Source organism: Mytilus edulis, chromosome 14, assembly GCF_963676685.1.
Source record: "Mytilus edulis chromosome 14, xbMytEdul2.2, whole genome shotgun sequence".
NCBI lineage: Eukaryota > Metazoa > Mollusca > Bivalvia > Mytilida > Mytilidae > Mytilus > Mytilus edulis.
In genome coordinates, this window is record NC_092357.1 from 53,445,654 (window position 1) to 53,470,027 (window position 24,374).

The following is a 24,374-nucleotide window of genomic DNA, read 5'->3' on the forward strand; positions in this document are numbered from 1 at the left end:
GTGAGTTGTTTAAGGTTAGACTTATCTCTAAAGAAGTTGTTGTAGGTGATTTGTTTAAGGTTAGACTTTAGTTAGCTCTTAAGAAGATGTTGTAGGTGAGTTGTTTAAGGTTAGAACTAGCTCTTAAGAAGTTGTTGGCTGAGTTGTATAAGGTTAGACCTAAGCATCTCAAAAGTTTAAACTTTGTAAAAAACCAATATGAAATTGTGTTTTTCCTTGCTGTTGAACTTTGATTCTAGCTGTTATTCAAACTATAACAATATATTTAACAGCTATGTGTACAATAAATTATAGTCAGATCTCTAGTTTACCTATTTGCATCATGGAGTTAAGGTTTGTAATACTACAGAGAACGGTAAAAGTTCTCTTGCAGCTCATCTTGATTGCTAATGTCACAATATCTTTTCTATGTAAATAATTTTGTTTTATACTGCAACTAGTTGTGTTTATTTTCTAAATATAGTAACATAGTTATATTTTGTATAATGTCAATTTCATCATGGAACACTTTCTCAACAATCAGAAGTTCATAAATGGACAATATTAGGTTAAATGTCTGGAAAATATATATACAATATTAGGTCAATGTCATAAAAATATAAACTTTTTTGTACTCTGCGCAAAACTGGGGAAGGGCTCGGTAGAACCTCGTTCTTCCCCAGTTTCTCAGCCTCATACAAAAAAGGTTATATTTTTCAAAATGGTTTTGTTTGTTAAATGTATTTTGTGTATGTTGATATAAGTTTTCACAAACTTATTGTTCAGAGTTTATATGACAATAAATATTTGAATTTGAATTGTAAGTATAAATATTCCTATTTACAGATACTACCTTCAGTGAACCTATAATATTGCTGTTATCAACATGGCATCAGATTTTACTGTATGACATACCGATACGGGATACTATCCCATTACACACAGGGTTAGAACAAGGAGCATCCATTGATTTTTATTACAAAGAAAAGTTAATATTTTGGGCAGAGGAGGGCGACGGCAGAATACAAAGAGCTTCACTAACTTTAGACGGTAAGGTTTATACTGACCCATTGTCATTATCTCGTTTCCACTGTCAAAGTTGGATAACCATTTAAATTATCTCATTTGACCAAATGTAGTTAAGGTTATCGTCATCACTGTATCAAGTTGTGTCGTGTTTGCTTTTATTCCTTTGATGCTAAAAGTAGGAAATCGTCTAAAAAGTAAAATCACAAAAATACTGAACTCAGAGGAAAATCCAATCGGAAAGTCCATAATCACATTGCAAAATCAAATGACAAAACACACCAAAAACGAATGCCGGACAAAAACTGTCATATTCCTGACTTGGTACAGGCATTTTCAAATGTAGAAAATGATGGTTTAAACCTGGTTTTAAAGCGCTTAACCTCTCACTTTGCTGACAGTCTCAATTAATTCCGTTATATTTACAATGATGCGTGAACTAAACAGACATATTAAATAAAATAGTCAATAAAATAAACGGGGGGCAAAATAGCGTTTCTGGCTTCCTTGCCAAACCTCCTTTTTGAATCAGTAAGTACTGAACCAGGATTGAGGCTATTAAAGGGCCTTTTAAACCAGTATATATGCAAAGGATTTTTAAATCATAATAGATTGAAATTATTTAAAATAACCCGAAACATTAAGCCGATTTAACGTAACAGTCACATAAAACCCGAAGCAACATCTTTTCACATGAAGGCAGTAAAACATTTTTACCTTTTGAAATACATACGTTTATTTAAAATTCTTACATTCAAGATCCATTCCAAGGTTAAGGTTATTGGAAATAAAAATAAGAAGATTTTTTTTCCATATCAAAATTAAAAAGTGATATATATATATAAATGATAAAAAGAAATGCTGTGATGTTTTATGAAGTGTTTGAGCGTTCATTAATATAGAGAATACCCAGCATGACTGAGATAATAGTATATCTATTAACACGTCCATACCGCTAAAGAGACTACACACGGAACGTCTTGATAAATTACTTTTCGCTCAATTTACGACAAACGTCATTAATACCAAAGGCATTCGCTGCATGCACGTGCAGACACGTGCAGACTACCATTGCACCTGAGATAAATTAGTTGCAAAAAAATAATACCACTTAGAAAAATAATTGGATACAAAAAAGAAATTTGATGAAGTGCATTCGATCTTTTTGAAGTCAGTTAATTACTACTTTCAAACATGCAGGAGATGATTGATTATATCTCTATGGAAAGATAGTTTCAAAACTTTTTAAAATATTTTTTTATGAAAATAAATTAAATTGATTTTATCAAATATATTAAAAGTACATTCTGCACCTTCGTTACCGTCTTAATATTTTAAAATTACTAGCTTGGTCAAAGCTAAATTAACACATTTCATCAACTTCTCCAGATTGAACACCGCAAATGTCGTCTATAACATGTAATATATTTAACAAATACTGGTAATGTTATCAATAGAAATATTTTTTTTATAATAAATAATAGAATTTTTTTAAGAAAGTAAAACGTATTGACTTCAATAGAAAAAAAACCCAATCCCCTACAACTGCTTATTATAATAACAATTATTTAAAGGCAGCAATTGATCCACTGAATAAGATGGACACTGCACCAGCCCAGAAAGATAATTTATGATTCGGAGTTTGAAATCCAGAATAACGTATCTCAATCTTCAGATTAAATTTTTAAATTCGACATTTTATATTCGAAATGACCTCAAAAATGATGCATTTTTGAATGTCTATCCACATTTTAGCAGTTTAGCATCACATAAATCAATGTATACGCATATTTAACATATTAATCTCCAAAATCTCACACACAAAAAGGCAAATGGAGTGATCCTGGGGCACTGTAGGGATAAAAAAGAGACGAAAGGGCAAAATTATTAAAAGGTCATAAATCGAGAAAAAAAGAAAAAGACAAAACAATGTAAAAATTCAACACGAAAAGACCAACAACAGTCTACAAAATACTACACAGAAAACAGAAAACTGACGACCCCCTAACAAAATCTATTAAAATACAAACCCAATCAAATAAAAACATAAAAACATCGGGTTGTTGTTGAAGGGTAAGATGTCGATCCTGCACCTCTAGCGGCACTCAGAGCGTTGATTATACTAACTCAAACTTCGTTTATAAGTCACATTCGGCGATATAATAAAAGGACACAATTGTAGCTACTACATTTGGGACTGTAATATCAGTGGTCATCTGCGACATAGATACTCTATAGCGGTCAGTCAAACCATGATAGTGACTATAAAACCCCAGCATGCATCACTCATCATTCATCTGACTTTCCCTAAGTTACAATTTGCAGAAAGAAACAAACATCCGGGTGGAATAAGTGGATATAATTGCATTTAAATTTATCACTTGCGAGCCCCGAAATATACATACTGTGACGATGAAACATTTATTGAAGTGCTGCTAATGTGTTTACCAATTGATATATTCCAACACTTAACCAATACACTTTAAAGTTAATCTAAGTAGAAAAAATATTACATATAAAAAAGAAGATGTGGTATGATTGCCAATGAGACAACTCTCCAGAAGAGACCAAAATGACACAGACATTACTAACTATAGGTCACCGTACGACCTTCGACAATGAGCAAAACCCATACCGCATAGTCATCTATACATTTAAACTGTTTTTTTTACCTGCATCGCCACAGCTTTAGGTACCTATATAGCAGATCCTGATCTTCACCTCACTTTAATAGATATATTTGCACGTGTGGTAAAAAAAGAATTTTTGAATCTTTAATGTATTATATATTGATATTAAACGATACTGTTATAGTGTCCTACTAATTAAACATATCAGTTTCACACTTAAAATTCTGTTTAAAAGTATATTTTTAATTAACAGTATTTCGAGATATACGAGAGATAGTAGACGCGAGTCCAGCAAATGTTGAGAGTATAACCGTTGATTGGATAACTCGGCATCTATTATGGTTAGAGTCTTATCCAGCAAGTCTGAAGGCATCAAAATTAGATGGCAGCGACCCAACAGTTATATATACATTTAGTGATGTGAGGAAAGTTCCTAAATTCCTCGTTATAGACCCAATAGCAGGGTAAGGTTACACACGCTTCACATTAACGTTATTTGGAACACATCAGTTTAATTCTATATGATTTAAAAAGATTGGAAAAATTCTCTAAAATGATAATGATCATGGTAAAGAAGAAAGATAGAAAACAAAATGAAACTGACTTATTCCGCAAATAGTTAATTACTGCAAACGAGATAGACTATTGTTCTGAGAGTAAATTTAGTTAAAAAATCTCATATTGACTTTTATGCTGATCTCTTGAATAAAATTCATATCTGATTTATCTTTAGAAATTAGAAGCTTTCATATAACATTCATGAAAATAAACATGTATATGTAGCCATATATTTTTCAACATTAAAACATAGGGTCATTCGGCATTTTAAAATACTATCTTGAAATCTATAAAAGATAGATGACCACTTTAAACATCAAAAACGATCAGCAACACAAGAACTATAATAAAGTAATTTAATTACGAAATTGATAGTTCACTCTATTTAGATGTGATTGCCTTAAATGATAATTTGTCACTGTTTTTTTGTGTGTTTTGGTTAAAAACTAAAGAAAAAAATGTTAGAAATGTTATTTTAGTTCACGATGTTAGAAATAGTCCATTATTAAAGATAATCATAACCTAGGCGAATGACACAGGTTCTTGGAAGCGTCTTGTTTTATTAACAAAACTAAAAACTTTTCTCCACGTATATGTTTTAGGTATTTGTTTTGGATAGATTCTGAAGGTGACCTCTATGCTCCAGGTGCTTGTATAGAACGATTCAATCTAAAGAATAATGAAAGATCTACAATATTTAACATTTCCAAGGACGAGTTACACAACATGGGTCGACCCAAAGGCCTTACATTAGATATGAAAGCACACAAAATTTACTGGACCGATGCTCGGTAAGAACATGTCTGTAGACATTTTTAATGCCCCATTTTTGAGCATTTTATTTTCTGATCTGTGCGTCCGTCCGTTCGTTCGTTCGTTCATTCGTTCGTTCGTTTGTTCATCTGCTCGTCCATCTGTCCCATTTTTTGTCAAAGGTTTTAGTCGAGGTAGATTTTGATGAAGTTGAATTCCAATCAACTTGAAACTTAGTACACATGTTCCCTATGATATGATTTTTCTAATTTTACTGCCTAATTCGAGAATTCCCCCAATTTTAACGGTTCACTGAACATGGAAAATGATAGTGCGGATGGGGCATCCGTGTACTATTGACACATGCTTATTTCATTCTTGAATTTAAATAGATATTATTCTAAAAACAGTTGTTGGCATGACACGGGTTATGTTCTTCTCATATATGTTATGATGGTATGATACTACACCCCTAACGGGAAGGATTGTGCCTGATGTTCATATGATGAAATCATAATCAGTTTTTAGTCAGTTTAATTGAAGTCTGGAGCTGGCATGTCAGTTAACTGCTAGTAGTCTGTTGTTATTTATGTATTATTGTCATTTTGTTTATTTTCTTTGGTTACATCTTCTGACATCAGACTCGGACTTCTCTTGAACTGAATTTTAATGTGCGTATTGTTATGCGTTTACTTTTCTACATTGGTTAGTGGTATAGGGGGAGGGTTGAGATCTCACAAACATGTTTAACCCCGCCGCATTTTTGCGCCTGTCCCAAGTCAGGAGCCTCTGGCCTTTGTTAGTCTTGTATATTTTAATTTTAGTTTCTTGTGTACAATTTGGAAATTAGTATGGCGTTCATTATCACTGGACTAGTATATATTTGTTTAGGGGCCAGCTGAAGGACGCCTCCGGGTGCGGGAATTTTTCGCTACATTAAAGACCTGTTGGTGACCCTCTGCTGTTGTTTTTTATTTGGTCGGGTTGTTGTCTCTTTGACACATTCCCCATTTCCATTCTCAATTTTATGAATAGTTATTCAAAGTTAAGATTGTCAACCACAATAGATGGATATGTCGACCTGTTTTAATCAAATTGTAGCCAAATGTTCTTAACTGGTAAGAAATAGGATTTTCATGACCATAAATGAAAAGACAGGATTCGTAACAGACTTTAACGTGCAGCTCATTCTATGTAATCGGAATGGTTCACAAAATGCGATTAAATAGAACATGCTGTGATTTTAATTTCACTTCTGATTTTTTTTTAAATATGTTTTTTTTGTATTTATATAGAATATAAAAAGAAGATGTGGTATGATTGCCAATCATACAACTCGATCTCCACAAGAGTCCAAATGACACAAATTAACAACTATAGGGTAACGTACGGCCTTCATCAATGAGCAAAGTCCATACTGCATAGCCAGATATAAAAGGCCCCGAAATGACAATATAAAACAATTCAAACGAGAAAACTAACGGTCTAATTTATATACTAAAAATGAACCAAAAACAAATATGTAACACATCAACAAACGACAACCACTGAATCACAGGCTCCTGACTTTGGACAGGCACATGCATACAGAAAGTTGCGGGGTTAATGATTTTAGCGAAACCCAACCCTCCCCTAACAGTACAAACATAAAAACGAAATTTAAAAATCAGTTGAAAAAGGGTTAAATCATTAGATGGATACAAATACAAATACTACACATAATGGAAGAAGCTCGGGTACTTGTATATCTCAACAACAAAAAGACACTAAATACAGATCTGAGAGTACTCTTAGTTACTCAAAGCTAGTTCAAAGCCACTCACAACTAATTAAAAAAAAAGCCATGCATCAAAGACTAAATTATCAATTAGTACATACCGTGCCAACATCCAACGGATTTAGTGTAAAGACGTCATAAACAGTCAGAGAAAAAACATGAGTTTGTTCAATGTCAAGATACGGATATCGGCAGATTCTAGATCCATGAATGTGTATTAGTATATACAACTAAAATGTTTAGTTTTCTTTAAATTTACTGACAATTAAGTCAATATTAATACCAATAAAACAATATTCAATGATCTAATTACAGTGTTGAATTGGTAACCTTTTAGAACAAATTTATTTAAAGGATCGATAAGTTTACCAGGATAGTTTACGTTTTGTAATCCATTACCCAATTAGATTTGTGGTAGTTTTTTCATGTTTCCAATTCTTAACAGAGAGTAACTGCCCCTTTGCCATGGTACATTAACATTGTAGGGAGAATGTGACTAATAAAAAAAATAATTACGTTAAACCGATGAAAAATGCATTTATACTGGTAATTTTAACAATTATAATCTATCTGCATCGCAAACAGCCGAAGCACGTCTTATAACCATTCAAAGAAAGAATCTGAAGATCTGCTGCTTGAAAAAGGCATAGCGGGCTAGCAATTCATACTCTATTGCAGCCGTTCCTGTTTGACGATAGTTTAAAATAAAAAAATTTCAACACATATTATACAGCAAAAACATGTTACATCACTAAATTGCACGCAGCGACGATTGGAATTGTACTCTTATCTAAACTAAGACCTATGATCACCTATATTAGGGGATGGTATTGAAATGGAAAATTAAATCTAAAATATATTTTTCTATTTTGCTTCAAATAATTAAAAAAAATATACTTTATTTGATCAAAAATGTTATGATTTCAACTGCAATTTCTCTCAGTTTTAGTTTGTAACCCGGATTTGTTTTTTTTTCTATTGATTTATGAGTTTCGAACAACGGTATACTAAATAAATGTTGTCTTTAAAAAAACAAAATAAATAAAAACAAATTTGCAATATTTAACAAAATTTTTCTCCACTTCATATCTCGATTGAAAAATGTATCCTATCCATATATTTGCATCACAACAAAACACAGTCTTGTATGGCGACACCAATATTGTAGAGGGGGGTTTGTTTCGATGTGAATGTACACATTTAAAATTTTCAATATTGCCATATTTAAGTTAAATGCACTTTCTGCACGTTAAGAATTTTAATATTTTTATTCATGGGTTTTTTGCATGTGGAAGTTTCTGTCCCTATCTAAAATACATTCATTTTCAATTGCAAGCTGCAGTCGACATTTCTGTCCTTTACCCGGGTCAATCCCCTACAGAAATAACCCATACAAAATTGTTCACGTCTTCAAATGCATGACATATTTGAGACTGAAGCAAACAAACAGCAAATATTTACAAAATGACTAGATATTTTTAGTCATTTTGTATAATGCATGTTAAGTTTAGGAATTTTATAAATTGCCTAAAAATTCAGTCATTTTACAAAATGCCTAAATTTAGAAATTGCCTGTAACATATATAAGTAAAAGAATAACGATGAAAGAATATATTATTAAATACATTAGATCTTTGTAGGAGCATTTACAGCAAATATTCAAAATCTGTCAAAACAAATTGTTAACAGGTAAAGACACTGTAGTAAATCAAATTCAACTTTTTACATTTATTAGTATAATTTAAAATGCTAGCTAATTTAGGATTTGTTCGTCAAATATTTCCTTTTGGTCTGAATAGGCGTTTTATTGATAAATGTTGGGGTAATTGTGCTTTTATGTATCTTTATGTTTCAAGTGTAGACATATCAATTCGTTGATTTATACGTCGTGTTGTTTAGTAGATATTTGTTCGTTAGAAATATTTTAAATCTTGTTGTTTTTCAATGGAGCCGACCATAATATTTCGAAATAAAAATAGATGTATTATTTTCTTATTGTATATTAACTTTTATGTTTATTTACAGATCCGAGTCGCTCCAATGTACAGATTATGATGGCAAAAACTTCCAAATTTTAGTTACTAATCCAAATTATCTTGGAGAACCATTGGCTTTATCGATGTATAAAACAAATCTGTTCTGGTCTGATCGTGACACAAAGTCTATAGGCAAGGTATATTATTTAAGAATTGAATGCTTCTTTTGTAACTTCATTAGGGTGTAAAAGCATTGACCGAAGTACATTTTGTATGAAGTGCACGGTTAACGCTTTTACAACCCTATGAAGCATTCAATACTTATAATTACATTTTTTTTGCTATGATCATATAACACGAATTTTATATAATTATTTTAATTTCAATTCACCTGTGCACTTTATTGTGGGACCACGTGTTATCATGAATGAAAAGTTTTGTTGAGTGATGCAATTGTTAAAGGAATAACATGTGATGTGCAGTTGGCCAATCAGAATAAAGTATAACAATGAAACATACATCTAATTTAATTATATACACATATACGTATATGACGCGTTTTCTGTTCACGTTATATCTGTATTTCAGATAATGCGCGTTTTTATTTTTCCGCAATAATTGTTGGAACTTTACAACGGTAATGAACATGGACAGTCAAATTATATCTATTCAAAGAGTTGTAAATAATAAGGTTTCTTCAAACTGAAATATGGCGGAGGCAGTTAGGGCTTCATTGATCCTTACGTTATATTTATATCAAAGCATATTGTGTTGTTTTTTTCCTTTCTTGCGTCGCCCAGCTCCATCAAAATGAATTTAAATTGTTTGTCATTATGCCTTTTCATCCCACAGTTTTCCTTACTTATTTCGTTAAGTTTACATTTATTCAGTGAATTTTGTTGTTTGGTGAATTACATATGGCGTCGTTGTGGATCAGCCCTATGATATTTCACGATTTAGGAATTTTCTTCATCTTTTCGTTAAATCAGTACATATCAAGTTTATTGTCTGTTATTGTACAAAAAAATGTATGATATTGAATAATGTACAACAGTTGGATTTTATGTCTTGTCGATTCATATATTTTATGTAAAGCTTCTTTTTTACTTATGTATGAATGATTCAGAAGTAAAGCACTCTTATTCTTATTAGTATATATTTTATACCCTCCCGGAACACCTGAGATCATCCCTAGTTTTTTGGTGGGGTTCGTGTTGTTTATTCCTTAGTTTTCTATGTTGTGTCATGTGTGCTGTTGTTTGTTTGTCTTTTTCATTTTTACCCATGGCGTTGTCAGTTTGTTTTAGATTCATGAGTTTGACTGTCCCTTTGGTTTCTTTCGTCCCACTTTTAGTTTGGTCAGCAATTAAGATAATTAAAGTTCCCATAACGGATTTGCGATGATGTAAAGTTACTGATAATCAGTCGTATATAATATATAGGATTTTACATGTTTGCTTCATTGAAAGGAACAAAAATAGTGTTTGTCCTGTCAAAAGCATTTAAATATAACATATTATTATTAAAATACACCTTTCTCCTGCACGTTTTTATTACAGATTGATTTAAAGAACGGGAAGAAACCCTCATTTATAGAATCATTGATTGAATCACCTGCTACAGACCTGAAAGTATTTCATAAGGATGTTCAACAAAAAGGTATTACTGCATATATTTTACGTAAACTGTTAAAAAAATATATACATGTACGTCATGCAATGCATTATACAACAATTATCGGGAAAAAATATTTGTTTATAAGACATTAAAATGAATAAGCACTTTAATAAAACTTAACGTTGAGAGTATTTTTCTTAATTTACCTTAATCAGAAACGCATAGGAATATATACATGCATAAGTTATAAGATCAAAAGAGCCATTTAAAATAATGACCCTATTTTCTAAGGTATATAACCTGTGGGTGGTTGTTGGAACCTAAGTTTCTTCATAATATCTATTTTTCCAAATTTAAACACACTTTTCTGTTATATTTACTATTCTAATTTTACATACATAAGTTATATGATCAAACGAGCCATTTAAAATAATGACTCTATTTTTTAAGGTAGGTAACCTGTGGGTGGTTGTTGGAACCTAACTTTCTGTATAATATATATACTTGTTGAAAGTAAAGGAAAATTTCGTGGTACTGTTCATACTTCTGAAAGTTTGACAAACCTCGCTGTATTTCATATGCTAGATAGTGTGTTTTATATTGTTCGGATGGCAAAAATGGCGACAAAACATTCCATTTTAAACTTCTTCTCTAAAACTATTTTTCCAAATTTAAACACTCTTTTCTGTTATATTTACTATTCTAATTTTAGAATTTAAAACATTGTCCTGTTTCTCGTGTTTTCCCATTTAGATGGCACACTGTCCATTTTTGACACACAGCACAATAGCATTATGTTGAAATAACCCAACAAACACTTCCAAATTGATATATTTATACGAGTAGACTTTTATTCACACCGTCATGTGCATTCCCAAAAGTACACATACACGTTATTTTTTCACGATTTCAATCGTAAGCTTGAAATAATTAATAATCTTTACTGGCAGTTCCTTGGTAGGTATTAAATTTTGATCAATTTCAATTAAAACACCTCAAAATAAATTATTTTTACTAGAACACAGATAACGAGTTCTGATGAATACGCTGGACTTCCAGTGGGGGTTTCAAATAAGGTAAAAACTCATCAAATATACAAGGCTTATATTCGGATGACATATACGCGTTTTTTCTACATCTGACTCATCAGTAAATCTCGAATCAAAACAGTTGAAAGACCACATCAAATAATAAGCTGAAAAGCATTAAAATACAAAAGAAAAAAAAACACGAAAAAAAAATCGAAAGAACGACTGAAATAGATTTGTATTCTAGACGATATCGAAAAATTATACTTTCCAGCTTTACTTTATATTACAGTGTATTTGTACATGTACACTGGTGTTTTTTTTTTAATGCTAATTCAACTTAACTGATTTCAGGCAAATCGCATTATACCATAAGACTGGAAAAATCAAAGAAACTGGAGAAATCGACCAAACGAAACGGAGCTTGTGTATCCTATGGAAACTTCCTACCGATTTTAACAGTGACTTTGCTGCTAATTATTTGTTTTCGTTGAAAATTCACCAAATATCAACACATTTTTTATTTTTGATATTGTACAAAATAAAGTTCTAAACATGATTATTTTATTTCTTTGTCATTCCCGAAATCATTTGATTCCTTTTGGTGAGTACATTCTTTGGATTTGAACCCTTGGGTGTTGTCTCGATTTTTGTAATATTTTATCGAGTTTTTCAAAAGGACGGAACGTTACAGATATATAAAGGAATGAAGCCCAATTATCGCTAAACGAATTCGACACTAAGATTGTACGAACGCCTATTATGATACAAGTGTATCCATCATATTTGTTACTTCTTTTATATCCTAAAAACTTATTTCAAAGTTTACAAAAGCCTAAGAATATTCTAATCAAAATTAAATGCCTTTTCAATAGTAAGGGTTAAAATGAGACAGATAACTCTTAGCAAGTAAAATGTTGTTGTCATATTTCCATGTTGCGACATTTGGTGAAGTTGAAATCATCCCTTCGTAAATTTTACGGACGCCATCACGAGTTGGTTGACCGTTATGGAATAACAGTTTCACAAATGATATCGGATATGTTCCTTACGTCGTAACAACAATACCCTTCCCGTTAATGAATGTGACCTACCGAATTAGACTATTTACCGGAATTTTTATAACATAAGCAACACGACGGGTGCCACATGTGGAGCAGGATCTGCTTACCCTTCCGGCGCACCTGAGATCAACCCTATCGGGGTTCGTGTTGCGTATTCTTCAGTTTTCTATGTTGTGTGTACTATTGTTTGTCTGTTTGTCTTTTTCATTTTTAGCCTTGGCGTTGTTTTCGATTTATGAGTTTGACTGTCCCTTTGGTATCTTTCGTCCCTCTTTGGTAACGCATTAAAAATATATACGACGTTGTTGAATTATTTATAAATTTGGAATGTAACGAAAACAGTTTATGCTTAAACCGTAACTTATTATGACGACACGTACTTGGTCGTACCTTTTTTCGTGTTATTTTTAATAACTTCCATAATTCATATAAGTAATGCAATAAAAATTAAATTTTACTTACCTCCATGGAAATGCGTTTTTTTCTTAATTAATTTCACCACTTCAAATACTAAGTATGATTAAAAGATAAAATCTTGTTACATTTGATAAAAAAAGCTTTTAAAAAAATTTAACAAACGAAAAATGTTAAACGACTCAATATAACCTATTTGTTAAAAGAAAAATATCCCTTTCAGTTATGATGAAATCGATCATGGATATAAATATGCATCATTAAAACCCTAACGTTTGACGTTATAAAATCATGGGATTTAAACATCAAGCTTCAATGTGATAAAATTAAAAGTGAGAATATACTCGTATTGGTTTACACTTCCAAAAGAAAAAAAATGAGACTACAATTGGTTCAGATATTCTTGACTTGGATACATTGTTGTATCTCAATAAATTTGACGAAAGATACTGGTATAGATCGACAAGGTATGTACTGACAGGATGTATCTTATTTGCGTTATCATGTAATCTTTGAACTTTTTCAATTCCATTACAAAAAATAATTATTTGTTTTTAAAAATAGACGCAAGATTTCAAATGCTTATAAAAATGTGTATATATTTTTTTAGTTTTATGAAAATAGCCCTGTTTATGAATTAATTTCATATTTAATTCAATGTAAGTGTACAATTTCAGTTTCTGAAGATAATATGATTTTTAATGAAAACAGCCCTGTATAGAAATTATTTTATATTTCATTCAAAGATAATATACAACTGCAGTGTCTGATGATAATATATATGTATAAATAGTTATTTATTTTATCTTGATTATAATTAAAGGGGCACTAGCTGTCAAATTCATGGTCACCGATTTGACTCAAATTGTCATATTTGATTTATAACAATGTAAATCATTTATCCAAACTATCAAAGGTCTAAAATTAACAGTTTACAGAGCATGGGGTAGATAATATATAGGTTCGTTTCGTGTGTATTTTAGTCCAGAGGCCATCTAATTAATTATCGATTTGATCTCAGATGACCATTTTAGCGATGTAAACATAAATAAAGATATGAATAGATTAAACCAACACGTGCAATTGGATTTTTATAGGTCTGTTTGATTTTATTTTATAGATTAAAAAAAGATGTTTCTCATTGCTTTCAATCGTATAAGAATGATTTTATGTGCATCGAATTAGTAATCAAATGATTTACACTAGTTTCACTTTCATTGTTGACATCCTTTTTCTTTAAATAACCAGCACACGTATTACCAATAAAGGCAACAGTAGCATACCGTTGTTCAAAACTCATAAATCCATGGACAAAAAACAAAATCGGGGTAACAAACTAAAACCGAGGGAAACGCATTAAATATAAGAGGAGAACAACGACATAACACTAAAATGTAACACACATAGACAAAATCCCACGAGAATAACAAATATAACATATATATATAACATCAAAACCAAATACATGAATTTGGATAGACAAGTACCGTGACACGTCTTATCGCCAATGCTATTTCAACTGATCGGGCGGAGCTTACGTATTAATTTCCATGACGACAGTCGATTTGAAAATGTGTGTGATTACGATGATTGCCGTTATAGTTATTACTGATTTCTAATCACCTATCAGTGACGTTAAAGGAATTTACAAAAGAATGACTGGACAATGCATTGATGAGTGTATCCTAAAACACCTATCTATAGATGGACTGGTTTATTATGAGCGAACTGGATAAACTCCGCCCAGTCAAGTGAAATAAATTGAGTAATACAATGCATGCGTTTTCAATCTCTAGCGAGGGGTTAAAGTGAAGTTCACATGAATACGGATTTAAAAAGGTCCACTCATTCACTTGCAAGTGAATAACTAATTATCAATGTTTCTTAACGTAATTTGACAAAATTTAACCTTTTTGGCTTAAAAAAAGTGAATTGTTATTTCACTATTTCACTTTCATTATTGTTTGAACAAAAAAAATCAGACTGTAGATTTTTTATATATCTCGTAGCTAGTGCCCCTTTTATACAAATAGGTTGAAAAAAGTAAACTCACAAAAATACTTAACTTAGAGGAAAGTCAATTCGGAAAGTCCATAATCACATGGAAAAATCAAATAACAAAACGCATCAAAAACGAATGGACAAGAACTGTTATATTCCTGACTTGGTACAGGCGTTTTCAAATGTAGAAAATAGTGGATTATCGTATAACAATTTTAAAAGGAACAATTTAACAGAACACAAAAACATCAATCTACATACACATTCATTGATTTGTGATGCACACGATGTAACAAACTTTCGGGATTGATATTTTACCGTGATAAAGTTAATATTAAAACAAAAATATATTCTATATATTACACATGATATGTCACACTCTGTGTTTATCAATGATACCATCTTTTAAAACAAACAAGTTAAGGAATTGTTCTTTTATGATTTGTTTTTGTTTTATATTACTTGACTCATTTTCATATTCATCTGTTTTGAATTTACATTTATATTAATACTTTTGTGGTGAAAAAAGTCAGGAATATCACACTGTTGTTATTTTTAGGTTTAACATCAATACAATAGTTTAGAGTTCGAAACAAGACTAAAATAAATACCCTGGGTCAGGAACAAGATTGTACCTAACATTTCGACGATTATATAGATTTTACGAAAAGCCGCCAATATTGTATACGTTAGTTATTGGGATATTTGTTTGTTACGATGCTATTTCTCTCAATGTTTATTTTTATTTATTTTAGAAAAGTTAAGTGTGCTTTCTTTTCTGTTTTCATTTTTCTTTTTCGTTCTTTTATAAATACGGGAAGGTAGCTCTTATGGTCGTTGTGATTTTCTATAAAATTTTGATCCTGTTGTCTATGATTCTAAGCTTTATTAATTGATAATTATTAATTGACAAACCATACGCAAATCATCAAAAACAGGATCTAGTTATTTTATAAAATTCTCGTTATTTCCTTATTTGCGACATGTTTTCTTGGGTAATTTATGTATAACAGAAGAAGATATCCGTGTTTACGCACCAAATTTAGTTTTTTTGGTATTTATGTGTTTTCACTTGTTTCTATTTGTTACCTTGGAATGTATCTTCCTAGTCGAATAACTAAAGTTAAACTTCGATTAACTATTGTTGCCTTAATTTATTCATGATTCGGATGCATTCGTTTTGTATGAATATTGAACTTGGTATTTATCTTAAAATAATTACTTTGTTGCCCGGCTTGTACTTAAAAAGATCAGAATTTGTATTTTAAAGAATCTCACGATCATCGGTTCAAATCCACATTAATTCATTTGGTTCTTTGGAGATTTGTTCTTTAAGGTATACTTTTTTCGCTTTAATTTGTTTTAGAAATGCTCAATTAAAATGAGTGCATGGAATGACAACATGCGTCATTTGTTAGATAACTGATTCCTATGTTTTAAGGACCCACTGGTGACGTCACAGAGAAACCGTTGTATCCTGTACGATATACATTTGTATAATCTTGGCAGATTTATAATGTTATATAACGTAATCTTAATGCATCGAAAGTAAAAATCTGGTATACACATGATGCAATAGTAGAATCTATCATAGAAAAAAAAATATTAGAAATTATTTTGTTGGTATAAGGCAGCAGTACATGTTTTCCACAAGATTATGGAGGGAAAACTATATAATTAAATCCCACATTTTACAACTTTCTTCTCCTGAAATGTGCAATTATTCTAACGTAGTCACGACATCACATGACATTACGTATTTTTTGTATAATATATTATTTCTTTTTATTTATTCATTTCGCTTTAATTTTAGCAAGTTAAAAAAATCCTGGGACTTAATACTCTCTTTTTATAAGTTTTGGAGAGAAATGTCACATATAAATTAACTCTTTAAAACAAAGATACATGCGATATATAGATATAGGAAGATGTGGTATGAGTGCTAATGAGACAACTCTCCATTCAAGTAAAAATACATGCATACAAGTTAAATAGTTGCATAACAGCAAAATCACAAAAATACCGAACTCTGAGGAAGATTCAAAATGGAAAGTCCCTAGTCAAATGGCTAAATCAAAAGCTTAAACCCATCAAAAGAATAGGTAACAGTAAGTAAGCTATGAAGAAAGAAGATAATAATAATATTACATAATAGTAATACAAAAGTTAATTTAAATTACACCCGGCCCGTTGGACCTATAAGTCACTTTAAACTGAATGTCCATATTTTCAATAAGGAATGTGAGATTGAAACTGGTAACGGAGTTCCTTCCTTTTACAGAAAATTAAATCTGAATATTTGTCAGTTTGTCTTTGATTGGTAACAACTGTCATATTCCTGACTTGGTACAGACGTTTTCTCATGTAGAAAATGGTGGAGTAACGCAATTTAGTTCAGAAAAGTTCGTTTTTAATTATGATGAATCAATATCGAGAGGAAGTCTAACTTATACATCAAAATATGTATAGTGTAATAACAATTTTTATAACGACATTTATCTGAAATTAAGAGACATATACCATTGAACTCCATTATAAGGTGCGATAAAAACAAATTATGACATTTAAATAAGTGAATTAAGACACGATTAGTTATTTTTGCCTATCTTAAAGCACACACTTACAAGGATTCGCACCTTGAAATAAAATCAGACAAACATGGTCATATTTTTGTAATTTGTAATTTCTTTCCAATTCTTTGAAGTTAATCGTAACAAACTAAAACCCACTTATTTAAATCAAAAACTGGTAGAATAGCGTTATTGGTGTTTTTAAATATCGACGATTTTCAAAGTGGATTTGATTTTCGAATCCGGATATAAATTGATTATGATGATTAATGATGATATTTCACGTCGTAGCTGCAATTAAGTAGACTAAGAAACAGGATGAAACGGTGATTTCACACAAAATAACCCAAGATGAGACAGAGTTAAACTTCGTACTTTCTTTGCCCCTAACAGATATAATAATTCGAGCACCATTGATCAGTTTTTTGGGTCAGGAAGTACAAATAAAAGTTGCTTTACCGTTTGAATGGTTTCACACTAGTTATTTTGGGGCCCTTCATAACTTGCTGTTCAATGTGAACCAAGGCTCCGTTTTGAAGATCGTTCTTTGACCTTCAATGGTTTACTTTTACAAATTGTGACTTAGAGGGAGAGTTGTCTCATTGTCAATCATACCAGATCTTCTTAAACCTATTTATGGTAAAGTTTTAATAACAATTTTGAAATTTTACTCTTTTCCAGTAAGTGTAAAATGTTATGTATTTATAATTTGTTTTTAAATTTAAAGCATCATATAGCTTTAAATATAGGCATTAGTTTGGTTCAAATTTAGAAAACAATGAGTTACTTCACACATATATTCCTTTTGGCTTCATCTTTTAATATAGTATTATTTCAGAATTCAGAATAATTTTATGGACATACCAATATGTTTTCTTAAAACACGAATGTATAGATCTTTTAAAAGAGATGTGATATATTGATTGTTTCTAAGTTAAAAAGTTATAAAGGTTGTACGAGATTACGGTAACACAGATTTAAGGGGAACCAGATTTGATTGAAATCTGTGTAGATACATTTTTACGTATGTTACAAAGCTTTTAATTTCAAGTAAGAATGATTTTAACGTTAAACAACAAACTCAAATGTGTTTTTTCTACATTTGAAAATGCCTGTACCAAGTCAGGAATATGACAGTTTTTGTCCATTCGTTTTTGATGCGTTTTGTTATTTGATTTTGCCATGTGATTATGGACTTTCCCAATTGATCTTCCTCTAAGTTCAGTATTTTTGTGATTTTACTTTTTACTATGTTTGTATGATCACATTTTGATATAATATACTGACCGACGTTAGACACACTAGATTATTCTTTTTAAATATTTGAATGAATGTACCACCGTCAAAAGTAATGAATGCCTGTAAAAAAACCCGCCATAATTATTGTCAGAAAGGTCAACCAATTCTGTTTGACATGTTTTGGGTTCTGTTTTACACCTTCTACTGTTGCCTTTGTTCCATCCATTACAATAGGTTTTGACAATTATGCGGTAACCCTCCTTCCTTGATGGGTTCATTTTACATAGAAAATTGTAATCGTATAATATAATCAAAATGAGGATGTTAATTTGATGTGTGCTTCTTCGTTACATTTGTTGTTTTTATAGTTATTTTAATATGATAACACAATGTTGACTGCTGTAACCCTATTTTTGACATTTTTGACTATTGTGTCTGTTTGTTTTGTTCAAGCATCGGTGACAATATAATGGAATGTGATACGACTGTCATACATGTGAGAGGTTTAGCTAGCTATAAAACAGGTTCAATCCATCATTTTGTACATTTGACAATGTCTGTACCAAGTCAGGAATATGACAGTTCTTGTCCATTCGTTTTTGATGCGTTTTGTTATTTGATTTTTCCATGTGATTATGGACTTTCCGAATTGATTTTCCTCTGAGTTCAGTATTTTTGTGATTTTACTTTTTAAACTTTGAGCTTCAGATGTTTTTCTTCAGTCGATTCTTGAGCAGTTTAGTTTTTGGGATACATTTATGGCATGAATCTGTGCGCAATGACATTCGTTAATGTAATTAGAAGTTGACGTTGCGGCCGTAAACACGAATCGCAAATGACGTTGCGTAATCAAATTCTTTTGACGTTGCATTGTCACTACATGTTAATCTGGTCATCGGTGGTCAGCAACAATTCCCGTCTACCTATATCATTGTCGGAAGGACAATAAAACGAGTTTCTGAAGTCAAAATTTATGGTTGTAAAATGTCACGTTTTTCTGTTCGCAGTTTTCATATGGCCTGATTCAGATTTTTATTCCCCAGTCTTGTCAATATAGAGATGAAACATTTTTAAACTGATTTAAGTGTGGCCAAAGATTAAAAGAACTGTTTCATGAAGCAAAACAAACTGAAAAAATATTTTATTGGTTCAAATTTCGCTATTAGAAATTCGTGCGACTTCAAAAATCCGGTATGTTCAATAACCACAGATAAGTCCGATGTTATTTTTTTCTAAAGAGAAAGAAGTATGACAAGCATGAAAAGTACTTGTATGAGAATCAAACATGATTTAGTAAACAAAAATCAACAAAATGAGTGTTGCGTTTTTAAAGTCAGTCAGTATAGGTCGCAGGGCACAGTGCAGACGGAGTTGGCACGTGATTACAACCGAAGCAATGGTATAAATTCCGCCGAGCGAGGACAAAATGTGCTAACGTGCTTTAAATGATTTAATCTATTGCTGATGTACTGTACAGGAAATCTCCTTCAGTAACCAGTGCTATCAGTTTATGCATTCTATGAAAGATAACCTCTTGTTTCACATTTTAAAGTTATAAAGTTGGCTTCTGTTTAGTTGTAGCAGTATTTTATGATAACACAATGTTGACTGCTGTAACCCTATTTTTGACATTTTTGACTATTGTGTCTGTTTGTTTTGTTCAAGCATCGGTGACAATATAATGGAATGTGATACGACTGTCATACATGTGAGAGGTTTAGCTAGCTATAAAACAGGTTCAATCCATCATTTTGTACATTTGACAATGTCTGTACCAAGTCAGGAATATGACAGTTCTTGTCCATTCGTTTTTGATGCGTTTTGTTATTTGATTTTTCCATGTGATTATGGACTTTCCGAATTGATTTTCCTCTGAGTTCAGTATTTTTGTGATTTTACTTTTTAAACTTTGAGCTTCAGATGTTTTTCTTCAGTCGATTCTTGAGCAGTTTAGTTTTTGGGATACATTTATGGCATGAATCTGTGCGCAATGACATTCGTTAATGTAATTAGAAGTTGACGTTGCGGCCGTAAACACGAATCGCAAATGACGTTGCGTAATCAAATTCTTTTGACGTTGCATTGTCACTACATGTTAATCTGGTCATCGGTGGTCAGCAACAATTCCCGTCTACCTATATCATTGTCGGAAGGACAATAAAACGAGTTTCTGAAGTCAAAATTTATGGTTGTAAAATGTCACGTTTTTCTGTTCGCAGTTTTCATATGGCCTGATTCAGATTTTTATTCCCCAGTCTTGTCAATATAGAGATGAAACATTTTTAAACTGATTTAAGTGTGGCCAAAGATTAAAAGAACTGTTTCATGAAGCAAAACAAACTGAAAAAATATTTTATTGGTTCAAATTTCGCTATTAGAAATTCGTGCGACTTCAAAAATCCGGTATGTTCAATAACCACAGATAAGTCCGATGTTATTTTTTTCTAAAGAGAAAGAAGTATGACAAGCATGAAAAGTACTTGTATGAGAATCAAACATGATTTAGTAAACAAAAATCAACAAAATGAGTGTTGCGTTTTTAAAGTCAGTCAGTATAGGTCGCAGGGCACAGTGCAGACGGAGTTGGCACGTGATTACAACCGAAGCAATGGTATAAATTCCGCCGAGCGAGGACAAAATGTGCTAACGTGCTTTAAATGATTCAATCTATTGCTGATGTACTGTACAGGAAATCTCCTTCAGTAACCAGTGCTATCAGTTTATGCATTCTATGAAAGATAACCTCTTGTTTCACATTTTAAAGTTATAAAGTTGGCTTCTGTTTAGTTGTAGCAGTATTTTAACATTTGATTATTTGCTGTCTGGCTTTCTTCAACATCAAGTTTGTAATTGACTTTTTACCTTTTTTTCTAAGATGAACAAAACGACGCATGTGGAACAGGTTTACCCTTCCGAAGCACCAGAAATCAGCCCCAGTTTATGTGTTGCTCAGTCTTTGATTTTTTATGTTGTGTTTTGTGTACTATTGTTTGCCTGTTAGTCTTTTTCGTTTTTTAGCAATAGCGTTGTAAGTCGAATTATGGGTTTGAATGTTTCTTGGGTATCTTTTGCTTCTCTTCTGTCTTTCTTAATGTAAACTAAACTAACAATGCAATTCATTGCGGTAAAATTTGATTTTAGACAATTCTTTGTCAAAGTTAAGAAGATACTTGCACAGTTTTGTTTTTTATTTCAGAATCAGTATCTATTCAATATATAGACGAAGCAAGTGTAAATAGACGAGAGAGAAGAGACACAGATATTTTCAAGTCCAACTTAAAATTCAGTTTAGGTTTAAAAGATCAAAAGTTTCAATTAAACTTAAAAAAACAAAACGTGAAAACATCAGTGCCATTATACATGTACGAGAATGGTTTCATCGTCAAGCAAGCAGCAAGACCTGAAAAAGTAAGTGCAATTAACATCTCTTTAATAGTCCCATTTTCATTATGAAGTACTAATAAATTTTTGAAATATTGAGTAAAAGTTTTGCATGAATGAGAGCATGTTTTTATAATTCTTTATAATTTTAATTTATGAACAATTATATCTATTGAATACTGTTCTGTCACTTTTTTATCGTGTTACATTGTGGCCAAAGATTTATCCATGATATATCTAAGGAAACGATTATTACTGTTTTATTATGATTAAGAGTTTATGTTTTATTTGACCGACATACATTTGTGCGAATATGACTGTTGATTTGCATAACGTTTGTGCGATTGACATGTTAATAAACTCATCATAGATACCAGGATTGAAATTTTGTATATTTTCGCGTGATGAGCGTTTCATTTACAGAAAACTCATCAGTGACGTTCGAATGAAAAAAAGTTAAAAAGGCCAAATAAAGTTAGGAGATGAAGTGCATTAAGGACCAAAAATTCCTAAAAGTTTTGCCAAATACAGGGAAGGTAATCTAAACTTGCGGTAGAAAAACGCTAAAATTTCGAAATTCAAAGTTTTGTAAACAGTTAATTCATAATGATGATCATATCAATGATAATTGATGTCAACACAGAAGTGCCGACTAAGGGGCTGAAGATACCCCCGGGGAATAAAAAATGCACCTGCGGTTGCATCGAACCATTGGTTGTAAATAAACTCACCATAGATAAAAAGATTCAGTTCTTATTCTACATTTGCACAATTTCACATCTCAATGAAATGTTTCAATACATCACCCTTAAGTATGTCTTTCGAATATCATGGTCGTTATCCCATAGTTTGTCTTATGTTGAAGATGATAAGCCCTAACTTGAACTTCAATTTTCACCATATATATATACATGACAAAAACCTTTCAAATGCACAATATGACCATCAAACAATTCATTCGAGTTTATTTCACTTTTGTTTTGTTTAAGAAACATGTTAAACTCTGCCACATTCTTTATGTGTCTGTTCCAAGTCAGGAGCCTGTTATTTAGTGGTTTTCGTTTGTTCTGTATATCGTATTGGTTTTTCGTTCATTATTTTGTACATGTTTCTGGTCGTTAGTTTTCTTGTTTGAATTGTTTTACGTTTGTCATTTCGGGAGTTTTTGTTCGGTATGAGATTTGCTCAATGTTGAAGGCCGTACGGTGACATTTAGTAATTGTAAATTTCTGTGTCATTTGGTCCCTTGCGATGAGTTGTCTCATTTGCAATCATATTACAACTTTTTTTTATGTTTTATGTTTGCGTTTTTCTTCAGGAAGTAGTATTTTATACAGATGTAAACCATTTGGCCTCTATCGGTGTACAGTGTAAAGAAAATGAATTTCAAGACCAATGTCAATATATATTGGTAAGTTATAGTAATATGTGTGCTACCTGAACCTGCTCAAACTGCACCGTTTTGCACAGGCGTCTCAAGAAAGTTTTCCATTCTTAGTGAAAATCAAAAACCGTTTTTTTTCTTCGACAGAGGACATAAGAATAAGAGGTGTTACACGACCGGGTATTATTGGCTTATATTTGGTCGTTAAATATCTACAAAGTTCATACTGAAAGACCGTTTAAACATTATCAAAATTCCTGAAGATTTTACTGTCCAAAGATGCAAGATGATAAATGTTCCACAAACAAATGACAAAGTATTATGTTCAGAATGGACCATATGAAGGCACTATTATGAAGATGAAAAAATACTTTAATTTGATAAAAAGACATTTGAGAAAATTAAAAGAGTGACGAAAGATACCAAAGGGACAGTCAAACTCAGAAATCTAAAATAAACTGACAACGCCATGGCTAAAAATGATAAAGACAAACAAACAAACAATAGTACACATGACACAACATAGAAAACTAAAGAATAAACAACACGAACCCCACCAAAAACTAGGGGTGATCTCAGGTGCTCCGGAAGTGTAAGCAGATCCTGCTCCACATATGGCACCCGTCGTGTTGCTTATGTGATAACAAATCCGGTAAATAGTCTAATTCGGTAGGTCACATTCATGAAAGGGAAGGGGATTGTAGTAACGACGTAAGGAACATATCCGATATCATTTGTGAAACGGTTATTCCTTAACGGTCAACCAACTCGTGATGGTGTTCGTAAAATTTACGAAGGGATGATTTCAACTTCACCTTTGGAACTCTTGGTTTAATAGCTTCCTTGTGAGCAGCAACCCTCTAAAATAGTTTTTATCAAAATGTGTTTAATTTAACATTTCAAATAATTCAAAAATAAGAGACATTTGCGAAAATTGACAATCGTCCGGATTTACACAAAGCTAAGGCATAGGACAC

General features: G+C 31.6%; 2 protein-coding genes across 3 annotated transcripts in view; both read left to right on the forward strand.

Annotated features, from left to right (window-relative positions):
- Window positions 1–11,903, forward strand: part of LOC139502449 (low-density lipoprotein receptor-related protein 8-like) — a 30,438-nt gene extending 18,535 nt beyond the window's left edge. For both annotated transcript variants that reach the window (XM_071291927.1, XM_071291928.1), the window contains 6 exons: window positions 826–1,029; window positions 3,889–4,099; window positions 4,796–4,984; window positions 8,749–8,896; window positions 10,259–10,358; window positions 11,699–11,903. In XM_071291927.1, coding sequence (XP_071148028.1) covers window positions 826–1,029; window positions 3,889–4,099; window positions 4,796–4,984; window positions 8,749–8,896; window positions 10,259–10,358; window positions 11,699–11,838 — 992 coding nt within the window. In that variant the 3' untranslated portion in view covers window positions 11,839–11,903. The remainder of the gene's footprint in view (window positions 1–825; window positions 1,030–3,888; window positions 4,100–4,795; window positions 4,985–8,748; window positions 8,897–10,258; window positions 10,359–11,698) is intronic.
- A 1,201-nt stretch (window positions 11,904–13,104) lies between these two features.
- Window positions 13,105–24,374, forward strand: part of LOC139504523 (uncharacterized) — a 46,557-nt gene continuing 35,287 nt past the window's right edge. The window contains exons 1-3 of the mRNA XM_071294626.1: window positions 13,105–13,289; window positions 21,829–22,040; window positions 23,332–23,424. Of these exons, the coding sequence (XP_071150727.1) occupies window positions 13,199–13,289; window positions 21,829–22,040; window positions 23,332–23,424 (396 nt within the window). The 5' untranslated portion in view covers window positions 13,105–13,198. The remainder of the gene's footprint in view (window positions 13,290–21,828; window positions 22,041–23,331; window positions 23,425–24,374) is intronic.